This window comes from Gymnoscopelus braueri, assembly GCF_963280865.1.
Source record: "Gymnoscopelus braueri genome assembly, chromosome: 4".
NCBI lineage: Eukaryota > Metazoa > Chordata > Actinopteri > Myctophiformes > Myctophidae > Gymnoscopelus > Gymnoscopelus braueri.
In genome coordinates, this window is record NC_137605.1 from 5213206 (window position 1) to 5231499 (window position 18294).

Consider the following 18294-nt stretch of genomic DNA (forward strand, 5'->3'; position numbering starts at 1 on the left):
AACGCAGCGTCCGGCGTGAAACTTTGCACGCACATTCACATTACGTTGAGGAACAAATGCCATCCTTCAACATTGCCCTATTATAGCTCCACCAGGAGGCAGATTTTTGCAAAACAAACACATTTATTCTATATAAATGTTGTCCAAACATCACGCAAATCGGTACATAATATCTCTTTAGTCAGTGATCAAGACGGATCTGTCCGATCAGTCAGATTTTTCACATTCCAGCCTGATTGGCGAATTCCAAACATTGCTGGCCCACACTAACATACCCGACCTGGCGGAGACCTGTGCTGCGAGGAGCACTTTTTCTAGTTTAATATCAGTTGCTGCCATACTAGCAATGAGTCTCCTTTGATAACTTGTCTGACTCAGCAGCAGTCAGTGACACGTTTGAATGAGAACACACTTTACCCGTGAAACCTTCATTAAACAAGTGACATAAGATATATTCTATCTCTATAACATCTCTATAAAGACACAAAAACACTGTGTTGAATGTCTTACTGAGGTCAGCACTTTATTGCATGCATAATGAATATAACAAAATGTATATAACATAAATCCTAACAAATCTGGACAGGCACTGATGCTCATACTGTATCGTTTCAACAGTAACTCATGAGCTGCAGGTAATAATAAAAAATGAAAAGGGAATAAAAAAGGAACACAAACAATAGTCCATGAAAGTGAATCTATGCATTTAAATCCATTGAAAAAAACAAAAAAGATGGCAATTAAGGCTCAAGATCAGGCTAGTAGTGTGACATACTGTAGTTCACACGCCTTGAGAGCAGCTTCTTCACAAGAAGAATTCACTCACCAGAAAAGATTCATACCTTCTGAACACAGCACCATATATAGTACCAAACTACGTACAGTATAAGGCCCCCCCAATAGTACCTAACTACGTATAAGGCCCCCCAACACTCTCCAATTCAAGCCTAGGAATGTTTACTTTGGCTGAACACTTTGGATTATCTTGAATTGTCTTTAACAAGTGGCTAAGACAGTAACAGCTATAAGTTTATATTTGTGTCCAAGACTTGTCATTGCCATCCTGGACTACAAATAATGATGATACATTTGTATGTTTGTGATATGTGTCAACTTATTTGAAACATTTTCTTTTTGTGATATGTGCGTCAAATTACTTATTTGAAAAAAAAGGAAAACCAAAGCATTTACTGTCCAAATACAAGCTTCTTCCCAGCATGAAAGCTCATATTTATGTGTATTTCAACCAAAGCATGTACATGCAAATGTGCATCTCCAGATAATTATTTGGACTGATTTTCATCTGTACAAATGAAGGGCTTTCCCCAACCATGCAGTGGCGTAACGCAGAATCGCGGGGCCTCCCCGCGCGCGTGCATGTGCGTGCACAACCTTCGTGCGTGCGCTGTAAAAATATTTGAAATCAGCGCAGGCGGGGCCCCCCTGCTGGTGGCCCCCCCCGCACCGCATCACTTGCTACCCCTCCGTTACGCCACTGCAACCATGGATCCTCATGTGTTTTTTTAGATTAGTCCTGTTACCACGGAAACCAACACCACAAACTGTGCAACGAAAGACAATATTTTTCCATGTACAATGAGTCATCATATGTTCTTTTAGATCACCCATGTGACTCCAACCTTTTCCACACACTGTACAAGTAAAGGGCCTTTCCCTTATATGAAACATCATATGTTCTCTTAGACGACCATATGAGGTAGGAGCTATGCCACAAACTGTACAACTAAAGGGGTTTAGCCTTGTATGAATCATCATGTGTTGTTTTAGATGATGTATGCGACTCCAATCGTTGCCACAGACTGTGCAAGTAAAGATTTTTGCCTCTGTATGAAACATCATATGTTTTTTTAGAATATCGATGCGACTCCAGGCTTTGCCACACACATTACAAGTAAAGGGTTGTTCCGCTGTACGATTCATGTGTATTTTTAGATTACTTGTGTTAACGCAGCCTTTGCCATCAGTAGTTGGTTGTAATTCCCCACAGTCCTCTACATCAGCTTGTGTTGCCCCACAGTCCTCTACATCAGCTTGTGTTGCCCCACAGTCCTCTACATCAGCTTGTGTTTGCATGTGTTCAGTTGAGGTGCTGGCTACAGGCTCTGTCTGTAGCCAGTGCCTCAACTGAATATTTTCATCATCATGTTCACTTTCCACTGCTAGCAATGTCAACATTGACCCATCAGCCCCATCCGGTCTTTGAAGTAGCTCCTCCTGTTCCTCTTCAATCTGTGGGGGCTCTGGTTCCTCCTGGACCAGACTGGGGCTCCTCTCCTCCTGCTCCTCTCTGATCTGTGGAGGCTCTGGTTCCTCCCAGACCAGGAAGTCTAGGCAAAAAATACAGTGACAGAGAAAAAAAACAAAAAAAAACACGTTTGAATATCTTAATGTAACATAGAAAGAAAAGCGTGCGTATGTACACACAGACACACACACACAGTGGTGGTCCGCCCCAAGGATTTTATTTTCGCGTCACTTCATTCACCGTTTTCACACCCCATTCACAAACCCTGGCCCATGTGTAAAAGTCCGCGTTGGCAGATGACATTTGGACGAGCTACCCGTTTGGTTCGCTCAGTTTTTGGAGTGGTTTTATTTTGTTATTTCTATTTATTTTGTTTGTTTGTTTACTATTCGGGAATTTGTTGGGAGTTGACCCGTTTTCTAAACAGAGGATTTATTTTGTGATTTTTGAGAAACAAACTATTTAACTGAGTTGTTGCATTATGAAATTAACTGAACTGAGAGCATTATGAAACTCCTGACAAAGGTATTTTTCGTTAAAACAAAGAGTGTTTTTTCTTTGAACTGTTGGACAAATACTGAGTGTTTTTTCTTTGAACTGTTGGACTTTGGGTAATTAATATACACTTAAACTAACTATTATTGTGTTGGGTCTATTGCTTATTTGTGAATTTAACTGTTTGGTGTGGTTTGTACATTATGGGTTTATGTTGGAGAGTGCATGAGGATTCTATTGCTTTTAATACATGTATCCATGTGGAGGGTTACCACAAGCTTTAAGTTTATTCAAGACTAAAAATGTGTCAGATGAAAAGCCGGCTAAGGAGGAGCCGAGATACAGCCTTTTTCAGTAAGAAGTTAAACAAGAAGTGAATGGAGCAGCAAATCTTCAAATCATCATATCTTGGGTTCTGATTTTTTTACTTTTTTTTTGTCATGACGTCGGAGACGTCATTGGTGCTCTGGGCTTATAAAAACGTGACGTCGGTGACGTCAATGGCAGGGAATGAGTTAAAGCCTCATTCATAATCTGTAGTATGACTATGTCCTCGCCAAAAAGAACAATCTAACAAGGTAACGATGCATTGCAAAACAACCCCTAACTCAGAGTGTACAAATGGAACCAAAATGGAACCTTAAGCCTGGCTTGTAGATCTGCTGGAAAATGGACGGAGCATATTATAATGGTAGTTAGGCTGGATCAGTGCCATCTATTAGAGAGTTGCGCCAATGAGGGGTCAGAAACAGCGTCGGTCACGTGGTTTATGTAGCTGGAAATAGTGACAACGAGCCGTCCACTTCAATGCATTCCATGAACTTCCGGTTCAGGGATTTGTCACTATTCGCCAATGTATGTGTATGTAGAAGAGCTGGCTCGAAGAAGTGAACGGAGTTGGCGTAACTCTCTAATAGATGGCACTGGGCTGGATCAAGGTCGAACCAGGTCACGTCAGCAGGGTACCACCCCATTTTGTGCAACATAAGGGCCTGCTGTAACCTGGCTCGTCATAAGAGTTTTCCTTCTCGCGTTGACACAGAGCTTTATCAGTCGAGTGGCTTAACAGTTCCCCAGGAGGACACCCGAACGCTACCGATGGCTTTTTTTAGGAATTTAGGAATGTCAGTCAGTCAGTCATCAGTCCCTTGCTTGGTTCTCCTCAGTGGCCCCTTTGGATGTCCTGGTTCTGAATTCCCCCATGGACACGTGTAATTTCTCTGCACTTGCACATGGCCATTGATCATTAGCATAATGCACCGTGATGAAGCCCCTTTTTCTCTTCGCCACAATTAAACATGTTTATTTGCGTTTTACTGTAAACAACGGAGATTCTGAGTTTGGCTCGGCCGATGGGACTGTCATCATGGTTATAGCTCCCCCAACCTATGGGATGAATGATTTTTTCCATGGTTGCCAGGTTTCGCGAGAGAAACAAGCAACCAGGTCTATGAAAACAAGCCCAAACGAAGAGAGCCCAAGTCGCTTATAATAAGTGGACATGGCAACATGACGATGATCCACAGCCGTGTGTGTGTCTGTCTGTTCGCTCGGGTCCGCGGCCGTGTACGCGCGGCCAAGCACGTGCGCATGCACGTTGGGGAGGCACGTGTCAGAAAGTATATTATTTCAAGTATTCTCATGTTGACAGACGACACGAGTCGGCCAGGAGAACGACAAAGAAGGAGGATGTACCGTGGTATGTGTGTGTGCCGTGTTTGTCATGTATTGCCCACATGCTTCAACTGGCTGAAAATAGAGTACTATCACAGTTTAGCATAACAGAAATCATAGCTACAGGGAGACACATCGTGGGACTGCATATTCTAGGTGGCAGAATGTGCAGAAACAACTCGGCCAGCCCATCCAAAGGTTGCAACAAGATGTTGCACCTATTATGTACTCCAAAGCCTTAGGAGTACATAAAGTACTTATGCTGCTGACTTTGATCTACCCGCTACCTTCACTGCCAACCAGTGGGGACACTCTTCTGGAACCTTTCAAAGAGCTCACGAGGGAAATCAGCTCGTCCTCCGAATCTGCCGTGATGTCATACCTTCTGTGATGGTTTAAAAAACGATATAGATATCGCATCAGATCATGGTGTGAAGACCACAAAATCCACACTACTGGAAGCTGTAACCATCAGACTGATGTAACATCAGAAGTTTGGCAACCATAATCGACCCAAGGTGAGAAAAACTGAATTTAGGCTAGAATAATCAGCAAAATATAATTAAACTAGAAAAGGTGCTCCTCGGAGCACTGCCAGACCCCTAGTGGTTGAAATCTGAATGGCCGGACTTCGTATGACGTTTGTGCAGAGGAAAAGAGGGACAGACCGACCGACCGACCGACAAAGCCTCCTGTAGGCCGACCCCCTGGGTCTGGCAAAAATATAAATATGTTTAGTTTAACACCCCAGCCTTGGAATAGGAAAGATTTTCTGTTTTAACTGGATGGCCTCAGAAATCACGATTGGGGCAACTCTAGTTCGGTGCCATTATTCCGACATCCCATTATTCTGACTGGTCCCATTATAACTAACCCTAACCTCACACTAACCTAATGGTCAGAATAATGGGATATCAGAATTATGAGCGGACCGCCTCTAGGGTGCCATGCCATTATCCCCCGCTATAGTTCTAGGTACTCGACCCTAACTAGTAGCCTCTAGTCTGATAGTGGGGCTGTTAATCTTGTTAGATTAGTACAAATAAAGTAATTGTATTTAATGTATTTATTTTTGCCGGACCCAGGGGGTCTGGCTTACATGAGGCTTTGTACCTGTTTTCTCCATACATGGGCATGGTCACTTTGTCCTTAGGCCCCAGCCATAAAAGTCTGTCCCCCTTTCGTCCATACATGGGCATAGACACAGGCTGACACGTCATGTGAAGTCTGGGTCTGGCAGAACCAGGTCTCCTGGTCTTGTTTACCTGAGTTTAATGTTATTGTTGACACATCAGCCTCCTCTTCCTGGTCCCCTTCAATTGGCTGTGGTTCCTCCTGGACCAGACTGGGGCTCCTCTCCTCATGCTCAGGGGAAACCTCTTTAGACACAGGAGGAAGGAGAGAAGAGGTAGCATCAGCACAACAACTTATTTCACACAACACGTTGCAACACAGTGTTTTAGGAGCTTGTAGATCTGATATTTTCCCTGAATGTTCACCCCAGAATAGGGAAGGCTAGGGTTCATGTGGTTAACGCGCAATGACACTTTGGGAGAGGTTTGGGCGGTGTAGTTACCTTGCCGTGATGTATAACTACAAGCGAGATATATATCTAACACATTCACTGCCAGGTATTAATTAATTAATTAATCCGCTGGTGCCAGTGTTTTTTACCTTATATTGGTGATCTTCAGAGAGCCACGATGTGCACGTGGAAGTAAACAAAGGGTGTCTGGGAGGTTGGGGGGGGGGGGGGGGGGAGGGGCGGGGGGAGTCTCGTCTATCCACTGGAACAAAAATGTGTTTACCGTGATCGGCCATTTTGCTGCTATCGGTCGTTGAATGAGGCTCGTTTTCACAACAAAACAAAAAAGAAATCCGAGCTAGAGGTGTTTTTCTACAACTCATAACATAGGAGTGGACGGAAGTGACGTTTTATGGGATGACGTCACACATCCGTCCATTCCATAGAGGTATAATATAACTAGAGGGCGGATTGCCCCGCCCCCAGCTATCATTTCAATGAATGTGCTCAGTGGCGTTTTGAAGCACCTGGAAACCTGCCGGAAGTAGAATTATTGGTTCGATTTTGACCCCCCGTAGAGTTATGAGCATGCGCACTAGTGTCCTTTTTGCGTTCTACGGCAGCCCGTGTGTCAAGGATTGAACGCGAGATATTTATTAAATACACTCGAGATGCATATTTATATGTAAATGCATATGTATGTATGTATAATATGTTTACATATTTATATGTATAAATATAAATATCTCTCAGTATGTTTTGCGCGCGCATGTATTTCTCCCCGCCTGCAGTTCCAGCTTTGGCCACTGGGGTGGCAGCTTCAATGTTTCTCAGCAACTCTGGGGGCTTGGTCCATTCCTTCTCTCAGAGTCAAGGGATCATTCCTAAGTTGTGTTAGAGAGCCCTCTTGTCTTTTTTGAGCGGTGCAACCGCTCCTATAAGAGGGTTTAGGACCCATCCGTGGTGAAAGTTTTTCTTTCCGTCGTGAAAATGTGTCTTTCACTGTGACGCCATGCTGTGGAAAACACGCCCATAGGCTAAGCTCTGCAGGACGTGCTATGATTGGCTAGCGAGACATATGATGAAATTAACTTCAAACTTCGCAGACGCGCTGTGATTGGCTAGCGAGACGCATGATGAAATTAATAATAATGTAAAAAATGTAAGCACGTCACTTCGCAGGACGTGCTGTGATTGGCTACCGAGATGCATGATGAAATTAATGACTCATAAATAGCACCGCTCACTTCACACTGGGTGTGATTTTTTTAATTGACGGAGATCTCCGCATGTGTGTGTGTGTGTGTGTGTGTGTGTGTGTGTGTGCACGTGCAAGACACTTCCCTCGACAGATTTATTGCTTTATAGCCTTCCAGATGTATGATCCCTTGAACGGTGTCTTGAGGCAAAGACAGACAAACAGTGCACACGGCCACTGTTCAGACAGAGAGCGCTGTAAACTTATAAAGGACTTTCATTTACGGGCCGTGTCCACTCACACTGTGTTTTAGGAGCGAGAGGTCACTTTGGATATCATCTCCATAGCATTAGCACGCACATTCACACGTGCAATGTTCTAATCCAGGTTGTGTTACTAGCGCACATAGCTCGGCTGTGGGAGCGACGGCTGTGTTTTCGCTGTGGGTTCGCGACGCAGCGACGGGTCGCACGTGTGCGTGTGCGCATGCGTGCGCGACCACGGACCGGGCAGACTTAAGACACGCGGCTACTACGGTCTGTCAGCCATCAGCTATTGGGGCTAACAGCGTTAGCGTGGGACCTCGTCTGTGCGTGCGTGCATGAGTGTGTACGTACGTGCGTGCGTGCGTACGGTAAATGACAGGTAGACATTGACTCATAGGAACACACATTACAAAGTCTGCCCGATATTTTCAGTGGGCACATCCACAGGTATGGACTATAATAATAATAATAAATATAACAATAATGCTGATATCTATTGCCTCCATTTGTGGTTCAAACCCAACATTAGACACAATATCACGGAGTAAACAAGCTAATGAAATGAGATAACCAGGCCTTAAGGTGGACTGACTTAAGGTAAACCAGATATCAAATATCTCCATTATGCAACTATAAAGTACAATGTTATATACATTGTTTGTTAGTAATGGATAAATGTTTCTTCGTTACTTCAACATTTAACACACATTGTGGGTGGTTGGTAATGAATATGGTATTGAATATATTGGAAGGGGTCCTCCTTGGGGCCAAAAAGGTGACTATATTGCTGCACAACACAGCACATAACCCAAAGTCTGTTAATACTTTGACTGCACATACCCCAAGTATGGACTAGTTTAGAATAATTTGTGATGCAGTCCGTCTTAAGTAACTATCAGACTGTTTTATGGAAATGAATGTGGATATTGAATAGGAAACATTGGTGCACACATCAGTCAAGGACCTTGACTCAAGGTGCACCATATGACCAATAGGAGAGTCACCATCTCTACACAGTCTGACTCCTACTGTCACTACTCCCTTATGTCAGTGAATAAACTCCATTCATTCCCACATACAGTATACATATTATACTCAACTTGATACCCAAGTAATACAGTTCATTGCATGTGTAGCAGGGTGGACATAGTCTCTCTCTCTCTCCTATGCCACCTCTACCCAGTCTCCACCCACTCTATTAAGGGGACAACTGACACCTGTCTGTATAAAGGCAGCAGGGAAATCAGTCCGAGCATGGATTCCTTCAAAACTCGCCTGTGGGGCTGGAGCTCTCACCAGTTACCTGTCAAAGCTCGCCTGTTGGGCTGGAGCTTTGGCTTTCACCAGTTACCACCAGTGCGGGTATGTTTGTTTTTGTTTAAGCGATCATGAGCTGTAGAATGAGTTCTGTGAACTTACTAGTTTTGTTTTAGCCTTCAGGTGCTACAACCTGGGTGCACTGATCATAAATGGCCTACTTGGACTGACCTGGGGGTTTTGATGTGGGTTAGCTAGCCATGTATGGCAGGTAGGTTCACTATTCCTCCCCGTTCATAGTGTCGATTTAATCACAGCCTTGTGGCACCCAGAGTAATTTAAACTGTTTTTGTTCTGGCAGTGACCTACCGCATGGGGGTGTGTTATAAGTGACTGACGGCGCTGCTGCTTTGCCTGGGTTGAAATTGCTGGTCTTCCAATGAGTACTGTTTGGCTGAAAGATCCAGTGTTGGCTGGAGGGACCCATTACTCCAGCAACCATCTCTGTGACCTGTTATGATACTTTTATAATACAGCTAATATTAAGTACCCTATGTTGACGGTTACTGTAATTCCGTGTGTAAACATTTGTTTGTTTCTTTTGTTAGGACCAGAGTTGGGGGCTGAGGCTGGACATGGTGCCCTCCGGTGGTGGTGGTGACCCCCGTCGCCGTGTGCCAGGACAAACCACCCTTGGCTTTTGGTGTGTGTGTGCGTGTGGTTGCCCTGGCTCGTGGGGGTTCCCCCTGCCCCGGGTCGGGTGGCCCTGTCCTTGTTGGGGAGCCCCAAAACCCTGGTCTGTTAGTTTATGTCTGCCCCCTTATTATATTTGTGTATGCTACTGTTCATGTCAATATGCAGCCAATACTCTTTGTGGTGAAATTCCAATGTTTTAATTGTTTATACAAAATAAAATGCCATTAATGCTTTTGTACTTAATCACGCCTCTGCCTCTATCATTAAATGTACAACGAACCTTGTGGGGAGTTATTCTGTGTAACCGGGATAGGTGTACTTCCAGATTTAGTTTAGAATCATGATTTCCTAAGGTGCAATTCCTTAGGTGGCGTGGTTGGCTATTTCATCCTCACCGCCCTGTTACACATGCAATCATAAAGAGATATTCCCTTTTAATTAATGAGTGGTTATTATTAATGCAATCATAAAGAGATATTCCCTTTTAATTAATGAGTGGTTATTATTAAAGATGGCTCTTTATTTACCCATGATGTTCCCATGCTAGTAAAGCCTTAAAGTATCAAACTCCCTGTTAAAATGCAACAAAATACAGGAAATTACGTCTACTCAGTTAAAAAGTTTCTGGGGGAGGGCCCCTGGACCCCCCACCAAAATGATCACATCACAAGGTCTGTTGGTCCAATGGCTTAATCATCTGCCTTGAAAACACGGGGTTGCCGGTTCGAATCCCACCTCATGTAGACTTCATTATAATTGCATTGCACACAACATGACTGTATCAATGAATACATGTGCAATTGTTAAAGATAACGGGAAATGCTTATTTTGGGGCGGCCATAGCTGAGTGGTTAGTGAGACCGCCTAGGGAGCCAGAGGCCCCGGTTGCCCCAGGTACGATTCCAGGCCAGGCCAGCAAATGTGTCGATGAAATGAAATTTGTCCCTGAGCAAGACTTAACCCCTAATTGCTCACAGGCCCTCATTGGAAACAAGACCGCAAGGACTTTCATGAACGGACCTGTTAAAGAAATTATCCTTATCCATAGTATTAAAGGTAGGGTAAGTGATTTGCAATTATTCAAATCATTGCAAAATGGATCTATGTTCTGATAGTGCTCGTTATTATAGAGTGTCCTGTCCATATAAGGAGTCTCCATGTCTCTCCAGCTCTTTATAAAACAGAAAATGCATTTTCGTTTCAGTTTCAGTTTCGTTTCATTTCCAATTTTATCCAATCAGGATAGAGAACTCAATCAGGATATAGATTAAACAAGTGAAATTGGAAGTGATGACACTAAGTAAAGAGCAGGCAAAATTAGAACTGGAACACTATAAAAATAAAGCTTAAAAATGGGTACTTTCTTCTGATTGGCTGAGATTTTGACACCTACCAGAAAATGTATTTTCTGTTTATTAAAGAGCTGGAGAGACGGGGAGACTCCTGTTACTGAACAAACACTCTATAGCAATGATTACTATCAGAATATAGTGCTTAAACCTTTTTAAAAAATACTTTTTGTTTTAACCCAAAAATATCACTTACCCTACCTTTAAATCTCCACCAACCACCAGTTTCTGCCTCAAAATTACTTGGTTTCATTATTGAGGGTTATATTTAGGAAATTAAAGCACACCTAGTGCAACAAACCAGCTGATGTTGGGTAGTTCTACAGCAATGCATGCAAAAATAAATTTCTTGCGGTGGTAAAATAAAAAATATAATAATACAAATTATAATAATATTATTAGAATTTATTGGGCTTTATTTAATCCTATTTAGCTGACCTTGTATTTGAACTGAACTTTTGTTATTTTTTTCTGCAAACTTGAAAAAAAAAAGTTTTCTATCATTTGACAAATCTCACTCCAACAGTCCTGCTCATGCTCAATGTATGAAAACATATGTTTGCAATGAATGAAGCATTAATGATTAACCAACCTGCTCTGTGGAGTTTGACATGTGGCTGTAAAATCACATCCAGAAGTTTGTCTCGTTGCTCCAGCTGAGTTTCTAGAGTCTCCATCTCTTTCTGGAAGAGGTTACACATGGACTCTGCAGCCGCACTGAGGCGCTCGTTGACAACACCCGAGATTTCCTCTCTCAACGACGTCATGTGTTCATTTATCGACAGCCGTAGAGACTCTATTGGACACAGTTTCACTCGTTGTTGAGACATTTTTCACCACGCTGTTTGTTCACTGGCACCACATGAGCCGCTGATAAACACAACGCGCATTTACTTCCAGGTCAACATGGTTCAAGCATGCGCAATGCGTAATATAGGATCCAGGTACTGTTCCTTAATGCCTTTCGCCTCCTGGTGGACGGATGAGTGTAATATTTGAACCAAGTAGGCCTACAGTCTTACCCAGAATAACATAACGGATAATGTCCACATCTGGTTTTGCGTGAGAAATAACAATAACTAAGTAACCTGATCTATGAAAACAAGCCCAAATGAAGTGACTAGGCCACATGAACACTTTAAACCTATTTAGTAGCCTATACGACCTACAAGCTCACAACGCATCGCAACACTTGAGCTTGAAGATATACTATTCTAAATATCTTGAAATAAAATGTGGAATATTTGGCCAGGGCTCCCTGGCACAAAACTTTTTCAGATGGGGGTTAAGGACAATTTTGGGGGTTCATGACATGAAAACCATTGGTTTAAATAATGATTAAAACATTTGGAAGCAAGCCCAAAAAAGTAACTACACTTTAGAAACAAGCCCAAAACAGTGCAACCCACAACTACCAATATTTACAAGCAACTTTACAGAAAAATAAGCCCAAAGTTGCTTATAATACTTGTGCTTTATGAGGATCACTTCCCGGTCTTCAAATCCAGCGGAGCTTCCTTGTCACCTGATCGCAATACAAGTGGCACAAAAAAAAAGCTTCTCAAATTGGGGTCCAGGTACCCTCATAGTACCTTCAGGGGTTTCCAAATGGACCCTTTACAGGTTAGTTTATAGCATCAGAGCAGCTACAACTGAACTGTATAAATTAAGTTGAAAATGTGCCCTTTGTATAGCTGCCTGTCAGATTGTGCCCTCCATAGAGGAAATGGATGTATGACTTTAAAGATGACATCACAGCTTTTACATTTGATCTGTGTCTTTGTCTGTGTCTGTGTCTGTGTCTGTGTCTGTCTGTGTGTGTGTGTGTGTGTGTGTGTGTGTGTGTGTGTGTGTGTGTGTGTGTGTGCGTGACGTTTGGCCTACATTCCAGTGTCTACATAATCTTTTAAGTATTACAGTATATAACTTATGATCTTATCCTGTATTCAAATTGCCTAGAGGGTGGGTGGACGGTAGCCTCGCGTAGCCAGACTATATCACTGCGTGGATATGAGTCTGGTGCTTCCATGAGGACGTTTTTTTTCCCAAAGGGCGGGATCAAAACAATGGCCCTCGACGCAATTGGTTAGACCTACAACCAACTACCAATTACAGTCTCTCATATTCGAATACTGGGCCCTGATTGCTCACCCACGTCTTCTGGAGCAGGAAATGGATTCTCTATGGAGCGGTGCCAGACCCAAATCGCAGAGTGCCATTTTTTTTTGCACTCGCAGATTTGTCTGGTCCCAGGCTAGGTGGACGGTGGGTCGACAGTGGATGTCACGAACTTAAATGCAGACCTGCAAGGCGAACCGTTGCTTCGATCAGCACGAAACTTGGCACTAACACTGTTTAGGGGTGTGGCATGACAATAGTCACCATGTGTGGCCCCCATGAGCCACATTAGGGGACCCAGGGGACACCACCAGCGGCCCCTGGGTGCCACAGGCGCACCGTTGCTCCAATCCGTACGAAACTCTGTGCCGCACCGGAGGCCACGTGTGGCCCTCTGGGGCACCGTTGCTCCAATCCGCACATGGCATGACAGTAGTCACAGGGGCTCCGTTAAGGGCCCCAGGGGCTCCGATCAGCACCAAACTTGCCACAAACACAGTTCAAGTCACACCAGGGGCCACGTTAGGGTCCATGTGTGGGGCCATGTGGGGTTTCCACAGGTGTATATATATATATATTTCAGATCACTTGTTTGGTGTAGATGGAAAAAGGAAATGACAAAGTATAGACTCCTTGGGGACCCTGTCAACTAATATATCTCTGCTGTCCGGCAGAAACCAGCTAACTCCAAAATGTTCATTTGTCAGGAAATGACAAAAACAAAACAAAAAGTGGAGTTAGGAGGTTTTGTTCATCATTGATAAGAACAGCTAAATGGACCTCCAAGCTCCCAATGAGGTTGGAGGTCAAACGGGGGTGGAGCCTGGAGTCAGCAAAACCAGCCAACTCCACCCTCCTGGAGTTAGCTGGTTTTGTCAGAAGCACTTTTTAATACTTTCCATTGGTTCAATATTTTTTAATCAACACACAGACGTAAAGGGTGTTCAATAGCACTGATTTATGGGGGAAAAAATGCAAAAGCGGAAAAATTCAGTTAGCTGGTTTCTGCCGGACAGCAACGATATATGGTTTTATGGGTAACCACTTCAACCCATATACTGTTATTGACTGGAGGACTCTATACTAGGCCCCCTCCAGTTTTCGCTGTACACTAAATATATTGAAATAGGCACTCACAACGCACCACAACACAAGCCATTGTTCCCGTGCCATTGCAATTGAACCCTTTAACGGCCCTTTAGTTGACGAACATTCTGCGTAAATAGCCAAACTACAAGTTGTGAGCTTGTAGATCTATTTCCACTGAATGTTCACCACATAATAGGTATGCTAGGGTTCAAGTGTGGACCTCATTCTCACTGAAGACCAGCTGACGGCAGTGGGGTCTTCTCCGACCTAGAATGTGAGCCTTCACCTCTCAAAAGTAGGCCTGTGCAAGAATGCTTTGTCTTATTGCACGCACGCACGCACGCACGCACGCACGCACGCACGCACGCACGCACGCACGCACACACGCACACACGCACACACGCACACACACACACACACACACACACACACACACACACGAAAGAGTATAGGGCTTTCTTGGCGAGATAGACATCTTTGATGCTGTTTGACAGGAACTGTTTTGATGATACAGTACTTTCCCCAATGGTGTGTTGTCTTTCTTATGGTAAGTAGTTGGAGGCTTGCCACCCTGGAATCTCTTCCGTGTGGCCTCCTTGGCGAGATAAACAGTCAGCTCATTTTAGATCCTGTTTGACAGGAACTGTTTTGCTGATACTTTCTCCAATGGTGTGTCGTCTTCCACATAGTACTGTAAGTAGTTGGATGCTTGCCACACTGGAATCTCTGCCGTGTGGCCGCTTTGAATATGCTAAAATGGAAGATGAGCTCAAAAATAAATTTGATGAGTTAGAATATATCTCTACCACTACAGGGATGGTAGATATATATATATTTTTTTTATTATTTGTATTTTTTATATTTTTTATAAAGTAAAGTAAAGTACTATTACTAGTTACTTTTATAATTTTGTAACTAGTAAAGTATAGTTGCCTTTTTGAGAGCAGTAACTATAACTAGTTCATGTATTACTATTTATATCCATTTACTAGTATAGACAATTCATTGTTTTGATCATTTACATATTATTCATTCTGTTCTGGAAGGAAGATAATCCAGAACCTAGATTCAATAGGTTTTATTCACTCACTCATACAAGTTGGACATACAATAAATAAGTTATATAATGAAGTAACACAAAAAAGAAGATATACATAAAGTTAAAGTAGATGTAAATTGGCAGGTATGATACTGTAAACCTCTTATATATCTTTAGCAACAGTTTCAAAAGTACAAGAAGCAGAAGGCACACCGTACGTACATACAATACATTAAAATCACTTTTTTTCCTTCCTCACTGTGGCCCTCATTTATCAATGGAGTGTAAAAAACTGCTTATTTTTTGCCTTATGCCTGTCAGACAGTGCTGCTCCGCAGGTCTACAATGGAACAAACAAGTGTAGCCAAAGTCTACACAGCCTCAGACCTGACGTGAGATCTGAGCAGGCCGTTTCACGATAGATTGTTAAATGCCGAAAACTGCGGTGGTCTCGCCATACTGTACGCCCATTATTTGGTCTACTGTGTTCTGATCTGAGTCATTCACAGAGTCAGCTTTACTGATCTGTCTAGTGTCCTCGTGTGCCCTCTGCAGGTTGCGAACTGTATGACATGAGTATGTTGTATGCATTCTATGTGGTGGAGCTGTGGTTCTGCTCACTGTGCTCAGTATTTACAGTGATGTGTATGTGTGGATCTGACTTGTACACTACGTTGAGGTACAGTGGTTGTGCCATGTGAGCTGCAGGTTTATTTGGATGCACAGAGAAGATGATTGTTAACCACATGAACCCTATAATGTCTCAAGACAGCTTCTACTAACAGCAGAATCTCTCACCACTAACTGCCTATAGAGACACACAGGGACTACACATTTCACGCCCACTATTGAGACAGTGCACCCACTCGAGGTCCACTAGAACGATGTACTGCAGCTGTCAATGCATTCTCTATGAGAGGCATCGTAAAATACAGAAATTTCACTGGTTGACTACTGTGGCTGTAGTGATTTTTTTTGTGTTCTAATAAAGTGTCCCATCTTTTTGATTTGTCATTTTTAATGTGACATACCTGCCATCTCAATATACAACCCACAATATACTATAATATACTCTATCAGTGTGTCAAAAGTGCTAGCATCTGAAATCTAAGGTTTAAGTGGTCACATGGTATATATGTCACGGACGCATCCCTTGAGGTTTTCAATACCCAGATCTCATGTATCATTTTTATAGGGTACTCATTTTGGACAATCCAAACAGCAGCTTGCAAGACTATTTGTATATTAATACTAACCTGGAGAATTCACTAAGTAGTTGAAAATGTCGGGATATGTCACTCCTCCATTTAGTTGGGTTATTTCCCCAACTTACATTCAGGCAAGTTAATACAACAGTGGTAAACCCACACGTTTTAATTGTTCATGTACCGTCGGAGCTCCACGGTAGGTAGAAAATTAATAGAAGCCTATGAGATGTTCAAAATAGAGACATGAACAAAGTCAGTCGGGATTTGGATGAGAATTCACAGTCGGCACTCGGCGCTCTTAAAGACACTCTAAAGACAGTGATGTCACTGAAATGCGACTACTTGTCTGTCTGCCGTCTCCCCTCTGCTGTGTTAACATTATGAGTAACCCATTAAAGTGGCAAATTAAATGTGAAACACATCAACTATTAAGAAAACAAGAAGACATGTTGATAAAGACACGCTATACATTTGGAAACATATTTTTATTCAACTCTATATCGTCTCCAGTTCATGTAGGATCATTTTAAAAGTAGGGCAACTCTCATATTCCTCTCATAGGAATTGCATGGACAGCTGCAGTACATCGTTCTAACGGACCTCGCGTGGGTGCACTGTCTCAATTGTGGGCGTGAAATTTGTAGTCCCCGTGTGTCTCTATTAAACATGTAATGAAACCTGAGTTCCTGATTCACACAAAAAAAGGAGGTGGTGCCCCCAGAGGCAAAAACAAGGGCCTTTTTTATTTTCAATTTTTACTGAATGGGTGATTGCATGAACCCTAGTGTCCCAATTCTGGCCATGTTGTAATAGTAATGATTGTTGTCATTTACTTGTACGAGCTCCTGTTTTATTGGATCTTGTTTATTTGATACACTTATTTGTTTTAGGTCTTGCTCAATTGATTTTCCTATTTGTCGCATCTGTCTAAGAAAGTAGAAGCTGATACAGAAGGCCTACCTTACTGTATATCTGTTATGTATGTGTCCTGCTTTTTCATAAACAAATCTAATTAAAAATATATATACTTTTTTCCCCCTGTATACAGTATGTCTTTTTATGTGTTGATGTTGACGTTGTCCTCCCCTACAAAACACATTTAGAGGACAGTAAAGATAAGATTCAACCCGAAGTGTTGCATTCATTAATTGACGATCCACAACTTCTGTTACTGTATCACTGATCACTTTACTGAATAAAATGAGGAATACTTCACGAAACACAGCACCACAATGTATAAAATGAAATGTCATTGGACATGCCAAAAAAGGAATAATACTAAAAGTAATACAAATGAAGACTATCCAAAATATGGACAATAAAAATATGGACATAATTTTTTTTTTTAATTTTATTATTATTTAAAACTTTCTAAGAAAATATTTGCACATCCACTTTGTTCAGATGCAGGTGGGTTGGACAGTGACAAATGAAGCAATCATGAACAAACATTCATGAACAAAAATCCCGCACTCTGCTGGATGCTGCTGAGCAAGAGCAGAGTGCAGGATGTTAGTTCGTGAATGTTTGTTCATGATTACTTTACAATTTGTCAAATAAGATGCAATTATTGACATGCACAGGGTGAAATGCCATTAAAACAACACGGCCCATAATACCTGCCTGACCGGCAGGTATTATGGGCCGTGTGGTGGAACGGTCAGCAATGCCGGGGGTAGCCTGACTGGCAGGCATTATGGGTTGTGTGGAGGAAGCGTCAGCAATGCCTGGGGTTGCCTGACCGGCGGGTATTATGAGCCGTGTGGAAGGGCCAACGACAGGCCGTGGCAGTAGCACACGAGGCAGTAGTGGTGGTTGAGGCCAGGAGCGTGTGGAGGGGCCAGCAGTGGCAGGGGCAGGCATTAAGAGCCGTGTGGAGGGGCCAGCGATACCAGGGTTCACTGAAGATGCTGAGAGGGAGTAGCCTGGTAAACCCTCCCTCCGGAAATCTCAATTCCATTTCATTTCAGGAGTGAGTCTGGCCTGATCCGACTGTCTGCAATATTGGCTGTGCTGGAGTTGGGCGGGAGTAATACCGTTGACTGACAACCCCTTCAGCCAATGATAATTTTTCCCCTTCAGCCAATCAGCAGTTCACCAGTCTTAATGTGACG

General features: G+C 42.9%; 1 protein-coding gene across 1 annotated transcript; it reads right to left on the bottom strand.

Annotated features, from left to right (window-relative positions):
• Nucleotides 1–462: 462 nt before the first annotated feature.
• Nucleotides 463–18043, bottom strand: LOC308084534 (uncharacterized protein; the record flags this gene model as incomplete). The annotated part of the gene is made up of 5 exons (XM_080427200.1): nt 463–473; nt 2172–2348; nt 5701–5814; nt 11319–11522; nt 17800–18043. 5 exons carry the CDS (start codon nt 18041–18043, stop codon nt 463–465), a joined length of 750 nt encoding a protein of 249 aa, XP_080283326.1.
• Nucleotides 18044–18294: the final 251 nt, after the last annotated feature.